The sequence below is a fragment of the Aquarana catesbeiana genome, linkage group LG04, assembly GCF_042186555.1.
Source record: "Aquarana catesbeiana isolate 2022-GZ linkage group LG04, ASM4218655v1, whole genome shotgun sequence".
NCBI classification, from domain to species: Eukaryota; Metazoa; Chordata; class Amphibia; order Anura; family Ranidae; genus Aquarana; species Aquarana catesbeiana.
This window is the reverse complement of record NC_133327.1, coordinates 62,161,038-62,181,277: the sequence shown is the minus strand read 5'-3', so window position 1 is coordinate 62,181,277 and position 20,240 is coordinate 62,161,038. Positions and strand designations below refer to the sequence as shown.

Here is a 20,240-nt window from a genome sequence, read left to right as displayed (position 1 = left end):
TTATACATTTCATGTATGGTGGAAACTTTCTTCCCCTTCCTTCATTTATACCCATTATATCTGCTTTGAGTTCAGCTTTAACCCTATATTATTATTAGGATACAATATTTTTTGTGATAGTGCTCCTTTAATCAGGGCTGACATTTGTATTAAAACTTGCATTAACTGTCCCATATATGGCCACCTTTAATTACCGTAAATAAAGGATTGTATTCTGTGTTTTTTATTGTGCAAGAATTCCACCTATAAACACTGTCTGCAAATGTGCCATTCATTGTGAAAAATATGCTGCTATGCCAGTGATTCTGATTTCATTTAATTTCAGACACAGCAAAAAGCCTTAAGCGCCAAATAATTTCTTCGTAAATGTCTTTGTTTGGGGCTAGGAATTTATTTTTCATCTTCAGATATTTTAGCCTACAAGTTCACTTGTATACTTATTTTTCAGATTGCTTGTTTGTAGAATGTCAGGTTTAAAATAGCTTAAAAAGTCTATTTTTTGAAGTTGTTCTGCTGGTTTTAGACCCACACATTGAGAATGAGGTAGCCCAGCCTAGCCCAATTCTAGACAAAACTTGTTGTAGAGAGTTATGCCGTGTACACACGGGCGGACTTTTTGACCGGACTGGTCAGACGGGATGAATCCGTCGGACAATCCGACCGTGTGTGGGCTTCATCGGACCTGCAGCGGACTTTTTTGGTCGAAAATCAGATGGACTTTAGATTTGGAACATGTTTCAAATCTTTCCGACGGACTGGAGTCCACTTGAAAAATCCGCTCGTCTGTATGCTAGTCCGACGGACGAAAACCAATGCTAGGTCAGCTATTGGCTACTGGCTATCAACTTCCTTATTTTAGTCCGGTCGTACATCATCACGTACGAATCTGTCGGACTTTGGTGTGATCGTGTGTAGGCAAGTCCGTTCATTCGAAAGTCCATCGGAAGTCTGTCAAAAGTCGGACCTTTGATGACGAAAAGTCCGCCCGTGTGTACACGTGATTAGAGTAGAGAAGGATCTGGCCTGTGCCAGGTTTTTATTTCCAATTATGCCTCTACTAGGGAGATCACCCCATATCATCCTGTCAGGACAGGAATTTATAGCAAATCTCTCCAAATTAGACACAAACAAAAACTAATTTCTAGTAGAACAGAGAAGGGTCAGAACTTCTGTTAATGTTTTTATTACTCTCTGTGTCTTTCTGTTCCAGTGATGCCCACACAACGTAAACCTTGTCCACGTGTCATAGGGACAGAAAGTGAGAGAAAATCTTCCCACAGGGCTCATAGACTAAAAAAAAAAACACATTTTCACTGTCTCTATTCAAGGCTTAAAAAAAATGTCTTTGCCTAGAGTTAGACGTTAGATTGAACCTGTACTCAGACTATATACACTAAAGTATTTTTATATTCTGAACAAGCAGTAAAAGCAAGCCTCCATTCATCTCTGTAGCTATAGGCATTTTGGAGAAATCCATCCTCAAAGGTCACAGCAGAGTCAATGAAATCTTATGCCGCATACACACGACCGGTTTTGCCGTCGGAATAAACTCCGAAGGTTTCTCCGACGGAACTCCGACGGAATTCCATTCAAGCGGTCTTGCCTACACACGGTCAAACCAAAGTCCGACCAAAGTCCGACCATCAACCGTACGACGGGACTAGAAAACGGAAGTTCAATAGCCAGTAGCCAATAGCTTCCGTCTCGTACTTGCTTCAGAGCATGTGTCGTTTTTGGACCGTCGGAACAGCATATAGACGAGCGGTTTTCCCGTTAGGAATTGGTTCCGTCGGAAATATTTAGAACATGTTCTATTTCTAGGTCCGTCCGAATTTTGCAAAAAAAAATCCGATGAGGCGCACACACGATTGGAATATACGATGAAAAGCTTCCGTCTGACTTTTTCTGTCGGACATTCCGCTCATGTGTACGCGGCTTAAGAGTTTACTCCTATTATTTTCTATAGCAGGAGAATCATGGAAGCCTGTCATATCTTTAAAGTGTTTGAAAAGGTTTTTTTTTTTTTTTAAATAACAAACATGTCGTACTCAGCTGCTCTGTGCAGTGCTTTTGAATAGAGCAGCCCGATCCTCCTCTTCTCGCGTCCCCCACCGGCGATCTGGGTCCCTCCCCCTTGCAGAGTGCCCCCATAGCAAGCCACTTGCTGTGGGAGCACTCGTGCATGCTTACTACTGAGTCGTCCCTCTGCGTTCATAAGACACAGAAAGCATGGCTCAAATCCGCCCCCCCCGCTTCCACCTCTCTGGCTGTGATTGACAGCAGCGGGGGCCAGTGGTTCCTGCTGCTGCATCTCAGCCAATCATGAGGGAGAGACCCGGTAAAGCCTCGGGTCTCATGTACATCGCTGGGTCGAGATCAGGCTTAGGTAAGTATTAGGGGGTCTGAGAGGGGAATACAGAAACGTAAATAAAACCTTCATCAAGTGTTTCAGCTGCTGGAAACCAACTGAAACTCAACTTTAGTATCTCTGTTGTGATCTTTTGTGATTTTTGAAAATTAATTACTTTGTCTAGAAAACATCAACACTGTCTTATGCAGGATTTCACAAAACAACATGAAAAATAAAAATACACTGGTGCTCAGAAATGATGAAGCAAAATACTATAAATAAATCAAGGAAATCCATAAAAATGAACAATATGTTGGAAAACACTGGATAAAGGAATTTTCTTGTAGGGCACAGTATCAGGCTATTCACAAAGGGCGGCTCTTCTCTGGAGTGAAGTCAGCTCAGATCCATCAAAGAAAAAACAAAAGGAGAGGAGCGCCTCTAAGTAAAAAGGTTTATTGCAATTGACAAGTTAAAAGTATCCACTTACATGTAAAAACGATGTTCTGGGTGGGATGATATATATATGGGGCTTTCCTGGGAACCGGTGTTCTTCCCTCCACCTTCTTCTGAAATATATCATCCCACCCAGAACATCGTTTTTACATGTAAGTGGATACTTTTAACTTGTCAATTGCAATAAACCTTTTTCCTTAGATGCGCTACTCTCCTTTTGTTTTTTATGCAGGATTTCAGAATAGTCTCAACCAAATCATGCTCTTCAAAAACTTACAGGATTTCAAGAGGGCAAATAGAAAAAATTATAGTGAATCTGTACCCTATCATCTAGGAGGAGCTTTTCTTCCTTTCCATGTGACCCTTGTATTATCCACTACCCCTTACCACTCCCTTTTTGTGTGCAAGCTTCCTCTGCCCCCCATGTCATACTCAGCCGACATCTTTGGTGACTATTTCTGTATACAAAAAAAGGCTGCGCTGCTGCTAGTGAGTATGTGCAAAAGTAAATCACTTAAATATCACGACTAGTGCACCGATATGTGATGAATAAGCAATGAAGAATTAAATCTGAAATTCCAATATTGACAAAAATTCCAACATAACTCCCATAAAATAAACACAAAAAATTGAGCATGAGAGGTCAAATTCAAAACTGGATAGAGAAAGCAAAGTCGCGTATTAAAATCACAAGCCGGCCGGCTCAAAAGCTGCAGCAGCTTTTGAGCCGGCAGGCTTGTGATTTTAATACGCTAATTACGCCCCCTGTTTCCCTGCCCCCACTCAAACATAACAGAAAATGACATTCTACACAACCAAGGTTACATCTATGCATGGATCACATTTATACAATGTCTCTACTCTTCCCCATTGCTTTAGGACTCATTCACATAGGTGGCCAAGGGGTGGTAAAATCCAGCAGTTGAGCCCTGGTTTATGCCCTCCAACCCCCCGCACCTGAAGAAGGGTACGCAGCTGCTCATGGCTGTACACATGGCACAGCACATATTAAACAGCACAGTACCGCCTCCGTATAGTATTATGTAACAGAGAAGTTCCATGGAAGAAACTGGCAATACTAATAAGGTTAAAACCACAACGCTAATTAAGTCATGAATACACATGTGGCTTTTTTCTTGTTTCCAGACAATACGCACCTCTAGACCTTTTCTGTTTATCTAAATGTATTGTTTTGTTTACAACTATTTACCTACCTAATCTTCTCACAAGTATTTAACCTTGGAGAGGAAACCAGTAGATTAAACATTAAAGTATATGTCAAATCAAAATAATAAAAACATATGCAGTACATCCCTAAAAAATATGCATATTTTCCCATGTTTTAGCCTATGTTTACGTTGGAGTGATTTGGCATGCGATTTCAAATCACATGGCAAATCTGCGGCAATTGCCGGAAATGGCACCATCCGAATCGGTGCGACGCCGCATTTGCAGCACCGCACCGATTCCCAAAAGTAGTTTCCTCTCACTGAGCCTGTCAGTAACATTCTGTTTAAAAGCCTTTTGGTTGCTGGAAGTGCAGGTCTTACATGCCGGTAAAATCTATAAAATTTATGGCAGTACCTAAATGCAAGTGGAACACAGTGGTGGAATTACCAGGGTCACAAAGGTTGCACTTGCGACTGGACCCTGGTGTTCTACTATTGTGGGGGGGCCATCGTTTACGTGGCCACCATTATTTTCCAGCACTGCCTTAACCCTCTTGGGCATGGAGTTCACAGAGTTTCACAGGTTGCCACTGGAGTCCTCTTCCACACCTCCATGACGACATCACGGAGCTGGTAGATGTTAGAGACCCTGCGCTCCTCCACCTTCCATTTGAGGATGCCCCACAGATACTCAATAGGGTTTAGGTCTGGAGACTTGCTTGGCCAGTCCATCACCTTTACCCTCAGCTTCTTTAGCAAGGCAGTGTTCCTTTTAGAGGTGTATTTGGGGTCGTAATCATGTTGGAATGCTGCCCTTTGGCCCAGTCTCTGAAGGGAAGGGATCATGCTCTACTTCAGTATGTCACAGTGCATGTTGGCATTCGTGGTTCCCTCAATCAACTGTAGCTCCCCAGTGTCGGCAGCACTCATGCAGCCCCAGACCATGACACCCCCAGCACCATGCTTGACTGTAGGCAAGACACACTTGTCTTTGTATTCCTCACCTGGTCGCCACCACACACGCTTGACACCATCTGAACCTAATAAGTTTATCTTGGTCTCATCAGACCAGAGGACATGGTTCCCGTAATCCATGTCCTTGGTCTACTTGTCTTCAGCAAACTGTTTGTGGACTTTCTTGTGCATCATCTTTAGAAGAGGCTTCCTTTTAGGACGACAGCCATGCAGACCTATTTGATGCATTGTGCGGCGTATGGTCTGAGCACTGACAGGCTGACCCTCCACCCCTACAACCTCTTCAGCAATGCTGGAAGCACTCATACATCTATTTTCCAAAGACAACCTCTAGATATGACGCTGAGCATGTGCACTCAACTTCTTTGGTTGACCATGGCGAGGCCTGTTCTGAGTTGGAATCCCTTTAAACCGCTGTATGGTCTTGGCCACCATGCTGCAGCTCAGTTTCAGGGTCTTGGCAATCTTCTTATAGCCTAGGCCAGTGATGGCGAACCTTGGCACCCCAGATGTTTTGGAACTACATTTCCCATGATGCTCAACCACACTGCAGAGTGCATGAGCATCATGGGAAATGTAGTTCCAAAACATCTGGGTGCCAAGGTTTGCCATCACTGGCCTAGGCCATCTTTATGTAGAGCAACAACTCTTTTTTTCACACCCTCAGAGTTCTTTGCCATGAGGTGCCATGTTGAACTTCCATGACCAGTATTAGAGAGTAAGAGCAATAACACCAAATTTAACACACCTGCTTCCCATTCCCACCTGAGACCTTGTAACACTAACTAGTCACATGACACCGGGGAGGGAAAATGGCTAATTGTGCCCAATTTGGACATTTTCACTTAGGGGTGTACTCACTTTTGTTGCCATCGATTCAGACATTAATGGCTGTGTGTTGAGTTATTTTGAGGGGAAAGAAAATGTACACTGTTATACAAGCTGTAAACTCACTACTTTACATTGTAGCAAAGTGTCATTTCTTCAGTGTTGTCGCATGAAAAGATATAATAAAATATTTACAAAAATGTGAGGGGTGTACTCACTTTTGTGAGATATTGTATATCTTGAATGTGTAATATAATTTTACCACAGTATTATAGAAGCATACTATAACTTGTATATAAGATTGAATATTAGTTTCTTGTTGAGACAGCGCTGGTAATATATACCTACAGGCACAGAAGTGATCTCTATGATACAGCGCACAATGGCAGACCAGAACTTCTGAGCCACCGGGCAATGCCAAAAAGTATGACCAAAATTGGCTGGTGAATGTGAGCAGAGCCAACATTCCGCTGAGGTCCCCGGGTAATTTTAGATAACTTTGCTGGAGTATAATCTATAATCTTGAAGTGAATTAATCGGTTCATTGCTGATACTAATTGGGTGAAAGGGAAACGCCACATATCATCCCAGTCTTCTCCTCCCAAGTCTGGAACTTCCTCAATCCATTGTTCCCTACACCTGGTTACCGAGGTGGGGGAGACACGGAAAATGTCCTTATACAACTATGACAACGGCTTTTTCATGGACTTGTCCAGTAGGACATCTCTGAAGCTGAGGACTTAATTTACACTCTGGTGGATTTTTTTGCTTTTATTGAACAGATATTACAAAAAGGTATATTGAAGACCAAATCCAGGAATTAGACAAAATATACCCTGTCAACTGAGCTCCCTCCACTCCAGGGATTGAAAGATTTTTAGGACTCGGGTAGCCTACGAAATTGCATCACTTACCTTTACCCCCACTCTGGCCGGTTCCACCACTCTCCTCCTCTCCCTCTGACACTCTGGGTTGTGGGTGGTCCCTCTGTGTCATCACATACAATGCATGTGTAGGCAGGCCCTTGATTCACCGCCAGCAACGACCGTGTTGGCCAGGGTCCTCCTTCTAGGAATGAGATAGGGTATGCAGACACCTGTAATGAGAGAAATTCTGAAGATCACTCATCCTGGCCTGAGACCTATCTCCAAAAATAACTGTCCACACGTTCAGCCATTTAAAGAGTCACTAATCCCACATCTTAAAAAAACTATCAATAAATTCTATATTACATGCTGTTGATACTCACTTAGTCACTATGGAATTTATTTTATATATTCTGCAAAAAAACTGGTTGACCCTGCTGTTCTCTATCTCCCTATTCTGTCCATGTCCCCACTGCAGTTGGGGATTTTGCAGAGCAGCGTTGGCAGCTAGTGCACATGCTCAGTGGGTTTCTATGCTGAGCATTTCCTCCCTATCACATCTGAGCAGCCCATGTTTCTATAGTGTCACACATGTGGGCGTATATACAATGGTAAATGACAGCTTACTCCTCCTGCATGCCCACTAACCAGCTAAACACAATGGGGTGGGATATTACATCTTGACTGATAGAGGCTTTACCTCCCTGTAATTCTAAGACACAGGCTGGAGGGGCATGCAGATTTCCACCCATGCCATCTTATTGCCAAAGATAATAAAGATTTGATTTCAAATATATATTTGTATGATAACTGTTTATTGATATTAATTATTTATTTTTACTCTGTATCTCAAAGGATTTTTTTTTATTATGAACATGTGACTAGCAGTAGAGGACTAGAAGCTCCTCCTGCCACTGTTTCCCTGCAGACAGGCTGGGAAAGAGCTGGGTCATGTGACAGCTGGTTATTGATTAGGAAAGAAGGTACTTAGATATTTTTTTTAAAATAAAATACTTACAGTGCCATAATTCACATAGAGTAATAGAAGGGACGATGTAAATTAAACTGCGTGTTTAGTATCACTTTAATATTTTTACCGTGACAAATGTAATGAAAAGTTCTTTACATCACAACCTTTATCTCCACATGCCCAAACCCAACACGCATATTCTGCACAGTGCATGTCCAACACAACGTTCTTAGATTTCCATATACCATAGAATATACATTTTTCTGCATTATACATTGATATACTGGGCTGCAAGAAAGATGTATTCTCTCTTTTACTTCCATATCTTGATGGTACCAGTTGAGGATAGTAACAAGTCTATAGGAATTATGGCAACAAACAAAGTTCACATTTTCAGCTTTGCACAATCAACGCTTGAGATGTCTGTGCAGACCTACTACAAATTAGGTAAAGCAGATCTAAATTTAAAAAAAGCCCTGCTGTATTCCTTGCTGTTTTCTCTTGATACTTTCCTTTTGCACATCTTCAGGCCGGTCATGTGACATGCAGGGTGCTCTTCCTCTTTAGATATTCTCAGTGGTGGGTGGTCCTCAATTATGCAGAGAGTGGTGCTGATGACGTCAGCAGTGCTCTCTGCATTATTACACCGCGAGCGCAGAAAGCCGCGTTGGCCCCCCTTTAGTGCACTCACAGAATGCTCTCAGTCTTCTTGGTTGAATGACACTGGACGCAATTCAACCTGGAAGACTGAGGACATCTAGTAGTGGAAAGGAATTATTTCTCTATATTGTGCAATCAGGCTGGTATAAAACATGCTTCACATTTTATTATATTTAAGTGGAGATATGTACTCCCTCCAGCTATGTACTTCTTCACTGTTGCTGACATGTTCACATGTTCACATGATTGGGATGACATTCCTGCACAATTGCTGACTTACCATGCCTTTGCATTGTGTCTTAGGGGGGGCAGCCACCTTGATAGAAGGCAAGGCTTGATAGAACCTCTAGAAAACAGTAGCAATAGTAGAACAGTAAAAGCATCATCAAATCTCACAGTAAATCTCCCAAGACTAGCAGTTAGAGGTAGCAGTGCCTTAGATCTCACACTGCAGATAATTAGGCTGTACAGTATATGAAGCTATAGGTACAGGAGAGCCCAGCCACCTTCACATACCAAGAAATGCTTTCCAAATTTTCAGGCCAAATTTCCCATGTAGCAAAACTTCACTTTTTGAAACCGGTTTCCCTGTAATTTATCCTGACATCAAGACATGTGGAAATTCTACTTTAAGTCATGAATCATACAGAGTTTTGTGAGGAGGAAGGTAAGAAGGTTCTATTGCAGATGAAACAAAATATGCTTCAAAGCATTCTTGCTAGCATTTTATTCATTTTTTTACAGGTAAAGTTTGTTTTTTCTTTTCTTTCCACTTTTTTTTTATGACTCTTCAATAGTATATTCTTATAGCGGTTTCAATTTCAAAAGTTGCCTGGGGTGAGCGGAACACACAAGACACCCTAGGTAATGACGCACTTGTTGGTACTACAGGCCATGCTTTGTGCCGCTGCATGTCAGAGCACGCAGAACACAGAATCAGAGATAATTATAATTACTACAGAAGCATACATTAAATAAAAGTAGTGAGGTTAAAAAATAAAATGTGCATCTAATAAAATGGCTGAGCCACCGGGAAATATCTATTATGCCGCGTACACAAAAGCAGAATGTCCGACAGAAAAAGTCAGATGGGAGCTTTTCATCATCTATTCCGATCGTGTGTATGCCTCATCTGACTTTTCTTTTATAAAATTCTGACGGACCTAGAAATGGAACATGTTCTAAATATTTCCGACTGAACCAATTCCTGTCGGGAAAACCACTCGTCTGTATGCTGTTTCGACGGACCAAAAACGACGCATGCTCTGAAGCAAGTACGAGACAGAAGCTATTGGCTACTGGCTATTGAACTTCCTTTTTCTAGTCCCGTTGTAAGTGTTGTACGTCACCGCGTTTTTAAAGGTTGGACTTTGGTCGGACTTTGGTTTCACCGCGTGTAGGCAAGACCGCTTGATTGGAATTCCCTCGGAGTTCGGCAAAACCGGTCGTGTGTACAGGGCATTACTGTTTTTGCTGAGATAAAGAAATGGGACTTCATTGTATGCAAAGCGCTATGCTAAGAATCTGCCAATGTATCATCCTGGATGTCATAGGGCAGGGGTGTCCAAGACAGCTATGAATGCGGCTCAACACAAAATTACAAAATCACTATTTCTTTTTTTTGTAAAAATGCATTTATACTTAGCGAACACTTGACTGAAGACGAATTACTGGACCTTTTATAAGTTTTATCTTCCCCAAAAAAAAATCTCCCACTCTTCACAATCATGCCTTATTTATGCCATCAGTTTTTGGCAGCACCTATATTTGTGAGCAACTATTTTCAAGGATAAAACACACAAAGGGCAAAATTAGAACCAAAGTATCTGATGAGCACCTTGAAAATTCATTGAGAATTGCTGCTACATCCATCAAACCAGATTTTGAAGCGTTGGTTTATCAAAAACAGTGTAAAATTTGACACTAGTTTCATGTTGCCGTCTTTTACTTTTATAATAAAAAATATTAGAAAAAAATGAAGTTTTATTACTCAGATTTATACTCAGACATTATCTATATCAGTGACCTTTAACTTCTGATCTGCCTAACTTTTTCTGCTCATCAGTTATCCTTATTGTAAGTGTATTTTATGTGTGGCCAAAAACAATTCCAGTTCTTCCAATGTGGCCCAGGAAGGTCAAAGGGTTGGATACCATAGTCATAGGGGGGTCATTCAGGGAAATGTTGACCAATGATTATGAGTGGATCATAGGAGGGCACAGAACAATGTGCAGAATCTGATTGTATATTCAATGTGTTCTTTCCATTTTGTCATCTGGAATCATGAGGGCTGCTTCTGAGAAGACCCTATGTAAAATGCAACCATCTCTCCTAGGAGAATCCTGATTAGTAGACTTTGTTGTATGCTCTGCATATAAGAAAACAGTACAATGTGGCTTTATTAGGTTTATACTCAGACAAAAGTTAAAAAAAAAAAAAAAGAAAGAAATAATATTAACCACTTCAGCCCCGGAAGATTTGGCTGCTGAATTCTTTTTTTCTCACAAATAGAGCTTTCTTTTGGTGGTATTTGATCGCCTCTGCGTTTTTTATTTTTTGCGTTAGAAACAAAAAAATGCGTCGATTTTGAAAAAAACGCAATATTTTTTACTTTTTGCTATAATAAATATCCCTCAAAAATATATTAAAAAAACATTTTTTTTCCTTAGTTTAAGCCGATATATATTCTTCTACATATTTTTGTTAAAAAAAATCGCAATAAGCGTATATTGATTGGTTTGTGCAAAAGTTATAGCGTCTACAAAATAGGGGATAGTTTTATGGCATTTTTATTATTCATTTTATTTTACTAGTAATGGCGACGATCTGCGTTTTTTTATCGGGACTGTGACATTATGGAGGACACATCGGACACTTTTGACACATTTTTGGGACCACTGGCATTTATACAGCGATCAGTGCTATAAAAATGCATTGATTACTGTAAAAATATCACTGGCAGGGAAGGGGTTAACACTAGGGGGCGATCAAGGGGTTAGCTGTGTTCCCTGTTTGTGTTTCTAACTGAAGGGGGAGGGGACTGACCTAGAGGAAGTGACGGATCATGGTTCCTAGCTAATAGGAAGTCACGATCTGTCACGCCTCTCAGAACAGAACAGGGATGAGTGTGTGTGTTTACACACACTCATCCCTGTTCTGCCTCTCGTGCCCACGATCACTCGTGGCTGGTGGTCATCGCGATCGTTGGCCACGAGCATTGGCACCCGCGCTGAGCAGTGAGCGCTCAGCCCACCTGCTATCCCGATCTTGCGAGCCGATGTATAGCTACGACGGCTCACGGGGTCGTGCTGACGGCGGCTGGTCGGCAAGCGGTTAAAAAAGGGGCAGATTCAATGAACCACTTTTTTTCTGCTGTCATTCTTCAATGTTCTATATCAGTGATTCTCAAACTGTGCTGTGTGAGATTTGCAGGTGTGCCATGGGAGTTTTGAAAATTTTTTTAAATTGCTAGTGTTTTGAAACCTTGAATGTATTGAAAAAATTTAATTGTAAATCAATGTTGCAAAAGTTAAAAAAGTAAAATATATAAAAACCATAGGCGTGCGCACAGGGTGTGCCAGGTGTGCCTGGGCATGCCCTAATTACCCCAGGTGGCACATATTCCCTCTGTTAAAGACCCCAGATATTTCGCACAAAAAAAAAAAAAAAATGTAAAAAAATATAGTAATAGTATAAAAAAATAAAATTGTAAAAAATATTTAAAAAATAAAATAATAAAAATAAGAACTACTGCCACTGTCCACTACCCTACTGACACCAATCTCTGTCCTACTGACACCATCCACTGCTTTAATGACACCCTGCACTGCTATACTGACAATGTCTGTATATATACACATACACGCATATGCGTTTGAGCTTTGGGGTGCATACCCTAATGCAATAGGTTGCACACACCTATGATAATAACGCAATCTCTGTCAGTCTGTCATCCGTTGCTTCTTTTTGTAACGCAAGACTTGTGCGAGATCTCCATTTGTTTGTTCCGTTTGTTGGCTTTGGAGCCTCGCTTCAATCTGATTTGCTCTTGAAAGCAGACACATCCTTCACATTCATTTTAAAATGAAATATAATATAATATAATATCTAAAAATAAATAAGTTCTTCACCACAAAAATTGTTAAAGTTTGAGAAACACTGTTCTATATACTGTTTTTTAATATTATTAATAAGACCCAATTCACCCCTGAGCAATGCTGCTGTGTTTTTAGCTCATTTTTTGGCATGTTTTTATAGCACTAAAGAAGCTCATGTTCCAAATGTTGGCACTGAGCCAAGCGCATTCTGCATTGGGCATTTTTGCATCCTTTCCCCTGGCTGCTACCTGCGTTTGCACATGTCATTAGGAAATAATGGCACCACAAGCACGTTGCTCATTTTTTGTGCATCTCTGCTACACCAAGAGGTGAACAAGATCAGCCTTGTCCTCATAGGTGTGCACAGCTTATAGCATTAGGGTGTGCACCCCAAAGCTCAAACACACATGAGTGCGCATGTGTGTATACAGTATATATATATATATATATATATATATATATATATATATATATATATATATATATATACTGTATATATATATACACACACACACACACACACACACACACACACACACACACACACACACACACACGCAGATACACACTCTTATAGCAGAGATCAGTGGGAGATCTTTCCAATCTCCCTGTCAGCACACAGAGTGCTAATGCTAATTAGCACAGGGGGTGTGCATTAGGGTGTGCCCAGGCACACCCGGCACACCCCCTGCGCTTGCCTATGCTTGTCCTTTATGTTCCAAAGTCCGCTAAGGCAAAACTAACCAAGGGACATACAATTCTATTATCTGATCAGAGTGCAATTTGATCAAAACAATTGAATTGGAAGCGAATCGAATAGCCCTGACTTCCCTTCTGATCAATTTAGACTCAGTTCAGAGTCGATCGTCAAAGGCGGAAATTATTGATCATTTTGCATTAATCAGCAGCACCCAGACGATTCCGATTTGATTATATTTTGATGGATCGGTTTATGAGGTTGGCTGGTGGAAATACAGATATAATAATATAATAAACAAACTGGAACATAGACAACGATTAAAGACAAAGTGGCTGCATGCTCAGCAAGCGATTAAATCAGCTGCTGAATGTGCTTAAAACTACTTTAAAATTGTCACACTTGCAATCCTGTCGCTATTAACAGGATCTTTGAAAAGTGCTGTGAAAATACCTGTTTCTACAGGTCACTCCACTCTTGACTGGATGACTCGGTGAGAGGTAGGTTAGATAGGTTAGAAGTCAGGGACGCTTCAACATTTAAAGATATTTCAATGTTGAATTGTAATGGAGTTATTGTAATTAAAATGAATTAAGTAGGTCTACGACAATATTATACTGAGTGCTGTCACCGTTGTATATTTCATTAAAAAAAAGAAAATATTGAAAATAATTTCAAATGGTAATGAGTTATGAAATCCTTAAAGGGGAAACACCCAATATTATCCAGAAAACCAACTTTGACCTTTCTTAGAAACAAAGAGTCAATATCATCTGCTCAGTACGGGGTAGGACTGTGTTGGAGCATGGAGGTGGAGTGTCGATATGGATCATGCTTTTGGAGGGCAGGAGATTTATAGTACACAGACTAAAAAGTGCAAAGACTAAAGTGGACCGTATCATTTCTTTGGAAATGATTAGCACCTGAAGGCCTTTTTCTTCTGTTTCTTATATTTATACTGTGTTTTCACAATTTTATATTGATTTTCACATGTATTTCCTTTTTTTTTAATGTGAAGTATAAATGTGTATACTGTACTTGGTAGTCATTTGTGAGCACGGGGGTCATTAGGTAAGCCCTAAATATTGAGTGATTATATTATATACTGTATATAAATTTGTGATATAAAAATGCATTTATACAGTACTGTGCAAAATTTTTAGGTAGGTGTGAAAAAATGCTGTAAATTAAGAATGCGTTCAGAAATAGAAGTGTTAATGGTTGCCTTCAAAATCGCAGGTTTAAAGGGTTTAAATGTGTTCCCTGTGTGTGTCCTAACTGTGGGGGGATGGGACTGACTAGGAAGAGACAGAGATCGGTGTTCATACGTAGTATGAACACACAATCTGTCTCCTCTCCCCTGAGAGAACCGGGATCTGTGTGTTCACTCACACACAGATCCTGGTTCTCGTTCTGTCATGAGCTATCACGGGTGCCCAGCAGTCATCGCGCCAGCTGGGCACTCTCATCGGCTCTGGCGGCGAGCCGCAGGTGCGTGCGCACCCTAGTGGCCAAAAGGCTAAGCGACGTAAGGTAACATTGTTTCGCTGCCGCAGTACAACTGCGGCGGCTGGTCGGGAAGGGGTTAATTCTTCTAGGTACACTTGCACACAGTTTTTAAAGGAATTGTGCAGGTAGGTTGTTTCAAACATCTTGGAGAATTAACCACAGATCTTCTGTAGATTTTAGGCTGCCTCAAATCCTTCTGACTCTTCATGTAATCCCAGACAGACTTCATGATGTAGAGATCAGGGCTCTGTGGGGGCCAAACCATCACTTCCAGGACTCCTTGTTCTTCCTTACACAGAAGATAGTTCTTAATGACATTGGCTGTATGTTTGGGGTTGTTGTCCTGCTGCAGAATAAATGTGGTGCCAATCACACGCCTCCCTTGTGGTATGGCATGATGGATAATTATCTGCCTGTATTTGTCAGTATTGAGGACACCATTAATCCTGACCAAATCTCCAACTCTATTTGCAGAAATTCAGCCCCAAACTTGCAAGGATTCTCCATCATGCTTCACTGTTGCCTGCAGACACTCATTATTGCATATATATATATAAAAGCATTCTTACGTTACAGCATTTTTTCACATCTGCCTAAAACGTTTGCACAGTACTGTACATATATATGTACGTAAGTACGGAGATTTAGGGCTACAGTCACATTTTCATGCCTTTTACAGACATCCCAACCTGCAGAAACTCATTTCAGGGAGGTGGCGCTTCGCGCCCGCAAACGCCCACCCCCCGCGGCAAAATATTATTTAATTTGTCTTTAATTTTTTTTCACAATGCTTTTTGTGGGGAGGGGGTTGGGGCAGTGGACAGTGTTGGTAGGACAGGGGAGAGTGGTGTCAGTAGTTTTTTTTATTTTATTTTATTTTATTTTTTTACACTTTTTCATTTTTTTAGAATTTTTTTACAATTCTTTTTTTTATATTTTTTAGGGGGCTTTGGTGAGATGTCAGGGGTCTAAACAGACCCCTGACATCTCCCCTTTGAGACAAACATAGGGACTGAGAACACACATTCCCCAGTCCCTTTATCGGCACTAAAGATGAATGAACAGGAGACAGAGGCTCCTGTTCATTCATAAACTGAACAGAGTAAACACAGTTTACTATGCTTATTTATCACAGAACACAGGAGCGATCTCGCTCGCTCTGTCCATTAACTAGTTCCCCCCGCACCCGGCCGGGAGAGGAGAGGAGGGGAACCGGCTGCGGGGGACAAGGGGGCGGAGGAGAACAAGGGGGGTGCGGAGAAGGACATGGAGGGGGCCGGAGGAGAATGGGGGCAGAGAAGGACATGGAGGGGGCTGGAGGAGAACGGGGACAGGGAAGGACATGGAGGGGGCCCGGGAGGAGAACGGGGGCAGAGAAGGACATGGAGGGGGCCGGAGGAGAACGGGGACAGGGAAGGACATGGAGGGGGCCCGGGAGGAGAACGGGGGCAGAGAAGGACATGGAGGGGGCCAGGGAGAAGCACACAGAGCAGCTAGCGATGATCGGTGCGGCTGGAGGGACAGCTGTGATCACCGATCTCCCTGTATAGCTTTTTAGCTGACAGCCGCGGGAGGGAGAGAAGGAGAAGCGGCTGTCAGCTAAAAATCTATACAAAGGAGATCGGTAATCACAGCTGATCCCCGCTGCACCGATCATTCCCGGGAGATCGGGAGACGCTTGCGGGTGTGCGGGAGCCACCGCAGAAATGCGGGAGTCTCCCGCACCTTCTAGGAGACTTGAGATGTCTGCTTTTAGATGCTCTTTTTTTTTTTGCTGTCCATTATTAATGTGTTTTTCATACACTCCCATTAAAATCTTGAGGCCAAAAAGCATTATGCGATACCAAAAGATGCACATAGGTGTGAACGGGCCCTACAGACAATGCTCAGATTCCTCTTGTTGTGCATTTTTGAGTGACGGTCAATAGAGGTGTCAGTGGGAAAGTTGGCCATACTCTTAGTAGATTCTCGAACAACCATTCATATAAATATTTCTGCGAACATTAAAAAAAAAAATTCTTTGTACCTTCGATGACTTGATGAATGTTGTTAAAATTTTATTTGCTTCAAACATTTAAATTTTGGAATAAATGTAATTAAAAACTTTATTCACTCAAGAAAAATTTTCAATATTGCTTCTTTGAATTTTCTCATCACATAGAAAATGACTGTCTATTTGACCCCACTAACAATTAGGAAATCGCTCCTTAGGGTGAACAATAGAGAAGGGGCAGGTTTCATAACTCTACTTGCAGTAGAGCCATAGGCATCAAGTGAAAGACATTGAGCATGGAAAAAAAATATATCAGCATATATAAGATATATATATACTGATAAGGTGCACTGTTTGCTTGAATCAATAAACTTTTCCTGTGCTGCGATCCTACTTTCAGTGGAAAGAAAAGTCAGGCGTTGTATAATGAGCTGTCATCGGACATCAGAGATCAGCCTATAGAGATTTAAGTCACACTCCGGAGAGATGCTATATAAACTGCTCTGATCCTTCGTTTACATGAGGTCTGTTTGGCCTCGGGACATCCTGACATCTTATAGATTGGCTGTGTGAGATGCAGAAACCTGTCTGTTTAACAGCGCCCATCTCAACGCGTGACGTAAATGGCTTTTCACATTTTTTTCTTTACTTTCTAATATTCTTGGTAATAAATAAGTGTATAAAAATATTTTTTTTTCATGATTTATTTAAATATCAAATATTGCATATGGCTATTTAAAATTTACCATTTCTAGCTAGCTGATAGGACAATAGGTTGGTTTTCAAAATCCTACCGAAAAAAAAAAACGCATGGCAGCCCATGTACACAGGTTAGCCATTGTTTTGATGAAAAGAAAGGAGGGCGCAAATGCCTAGTGCATTACCTTCACCATCAGTTAATATTTATTGAAAAAAGGCAAAATATACCCACAACATGAGATGATTAAAAGCATATCATTCACAACTCCAGTATCAGGGATGACAAATCTCTGCAATTGGAAAGTTGACGCGTTTCGGGAGGCAAGCTCTTTTCCTTTTAATCATCTCATGTTTGTGGATATGTTTTTTGCTTTTTTCAATAACTATTAATTGGTGTTGAAGGTAATGCACTAGGTGTATTTTTGCCCTCCTTTCTTTTCTTTATAGTGATTTGGAGTTTCCCCGCTCAAGGAGGGCAGCAACACTAGAGACAATAATAAGCATCAGAGTGAGCGCTGAGGTTTAATTGTTTTTAGCTATTGTTTTTAAAAGGTGCTAGTACACTGTATAAATGGTTTTAGTACCCTGCACAATAGTATATTGTAGACAATATTTAGTACAGTAGTAAATGAAAAGCTAAAGGGTATCTAAAGCCATTTTCGTTTGCTTTGGATATGGTGGGAAAGTGCTAACCCCTATTAGGTTTTTATAGCTGTCTGTGAACCCACTGGGAAGATTTCCTATCTGTTTTTTTCTGGGTGATTACTGTTACAGGACAGAAAACGGGAAATCCAAAATGTTCTAGTTATCACTAGAACAAGAATAGAAATCTTCCAAAGGGAACCCTTGTCCTACTGACAGTTGGGGATTTCTCTTGCTTTAGAGAAAGTTGCCCTCTCTTCCTGTTGTGTTTCTGGGACAAGAAGTAAAGTGAAATCTCCCTGTGGCACAGAGTGGAATAAAAAAAAAAACACCCAAAAAACAAAAAGGGGTTTAAACCATTAATGTACTTTATTTCTTGATGACAGACAAAATGATTTTCCATAAAAAAATAACAATTTTTGCTCCTCTGTTTCAGATTGGTGGCATGAGACACAAGATGCGTTTTGTATGGATCTTTATCTTGACGCTGATGACGGCTCGGGTGACGCCGACTGATGGGGTCCTGGAATCATGGGGGGTCTCACAGTTGCTGTCTCTTTTGGTGAGTATCAACAAGTAACACTGAATGTTGTTCATGCCGCTTTCTGTCACAAACAGGGACAACCATTCCAGCGTTAACTCCAATCAAAGAATTGTACTTAAAGTGTTACTGAACCCAGGAGCCTGCATTCACTATATCTGGTCTCCCACAGTACACAGAACATATAAATGCAATTATTTTAGTAAATATAAACTGCGAAATACCCGTTTTCATCAGCAGTATATAGCAGTCTTGTGACTTCTATCAATTTCTGGTTAAAGCTTGTAGGAGGAGTTTTCATTCTCTCCTCTGACTGTCCTATAAGACTGCAGGACCCTTGACCCTCTGTCTGGACAGTGCTGATTGGCCCTGTGCTAATCACTCGCACCCCATTCCCCCCCCCCCCCCCGCCCCCTCCGCCCAGCAAAAAAAAAAAATCTCTAGCAATTACGAGATGAAAGCTATTGGCTACTGCCCCGTTTACAATCCCGACGTACGTGTTTTCCGTCACCACGTTCAGAATGATCAGATTTTCTGACAATTTTGTGTGACCGTGTGTATGCAAGACAAGTTTGAGGCAACATCCGTCGTAAAAAATCCATGTATTTTGTTGTCGGAATGTCCGATCAATGTCCGACCGTGTGTACAGGGCATTAGAGTGACAATGCTCCTCCTTCATAGACAGTACAATAAGTGACCGCTGTCATCCTCGGGCAGGAAATTAATTACTGGCAGGATCACTATGTGAAAATAAAGGGGGAAAAGGCCTAAAGAAGAAAACACATGCAGCCACTACATGTAAGGACTTGTAAGATGCAATATATTACCTTTTAAATAAGGTTTAGCTATGCTTTCACTTTTGGATGCTAAGGTTATGTAGATAACATATGGCACATTTTCTCGTAACTTAGACCATATGGATGTCACCCGTACTTAATCATTGCTCAAACATGACCTTTATTCAGTTACAGATCTAGACATGTTTCACAGACACGAGGACTCTCTTTATCAAGGTAACAGTGACAATGAACCAAATTCAGATATACCTTACAAAGTCACTAAAAGCATTTGCTAACACCTGCCCAAAACAATTAAGGGCACCTATCACCAATGTAAATATACAATGAATACAAACATTTCTGTTTTTATTCCATACGATAAGGCCTCATTTAGGAGTCTAGATTTATTTTGAGCTACTGTTTTCGTGGGAAAAATAATAGCAAAAAACAAAAAACAATAATAATGATATAATAGACACTATATTGCCAAAAATATTGGGACATCTGCCTTTACACGCACATGAACTTTAAAGTGGTTGTAAACCCTTACAGACCACTTTGTGCTACAGGTAAGCCTATAATAAGGCTTACCTGTAGCTACCCAGGACATCTCCTAAACCTGCACGGTTTAGAGCCTGAGACGGCCGCTCCCCGCCCCTCCACAGCTCAGTACTCCAGTGAGCGAGGAGGCAGAAGAGCAGAGATCTGTGACTGACAGTTTACAACTCTCTGCTCGGGGATCTCTGAAAACCGAGTGATCGGCAATGTTCGATCGCTCGGTTCTCAGTGTAGAGGTGCCGTGGCACAGTTGCAGCATTGGAGCGATGCTGCATCCACCTAGGTAAGTATGAATCGCAAAAAAAAATAATAATCCTTTACTTCTCTTTTAATGGCATCCCAGTCTTAGTCCGTAGGATTCAAAGTTCAGTTGCCCCCCCCCCTTTGCAGATAAAACAGTTTCAACTCTTCAATCCAGACTACACTGGTTGCAGGTCCTTGATGCTATCAT

The 20,240-nt window shown here is 41.2% G+C and overlaps 1 protein-coding gene across 2 annotated transcripts in view; it reads left to right on the top strand.

Annotated features, from left to right (window-relative positions):
- The window catches only part of LOC141139298 (adhesion G protein-coupled receptor F5-like), a 291,803-nt gene that overhangs the window by 151,323 nt on the left and 120,240 nt on the right, over positions 1-20,240 (top strand). For both annotated transcript variants that reach the window (XM_073625271.1, XM_073625270.1), the window contains exon 2: positions 18,348-18,473. In XM_073625271.1, coding sequence (XP_073481372.1) covers positions 18,357-18,473 — 117 coding nt within the window. In that variant the 5' untranslated portion in view covers positions 18,348-18,356. The remainder of the gene's footprint in view (positions 1-18,347; positions 18,474-20,240) is intronic.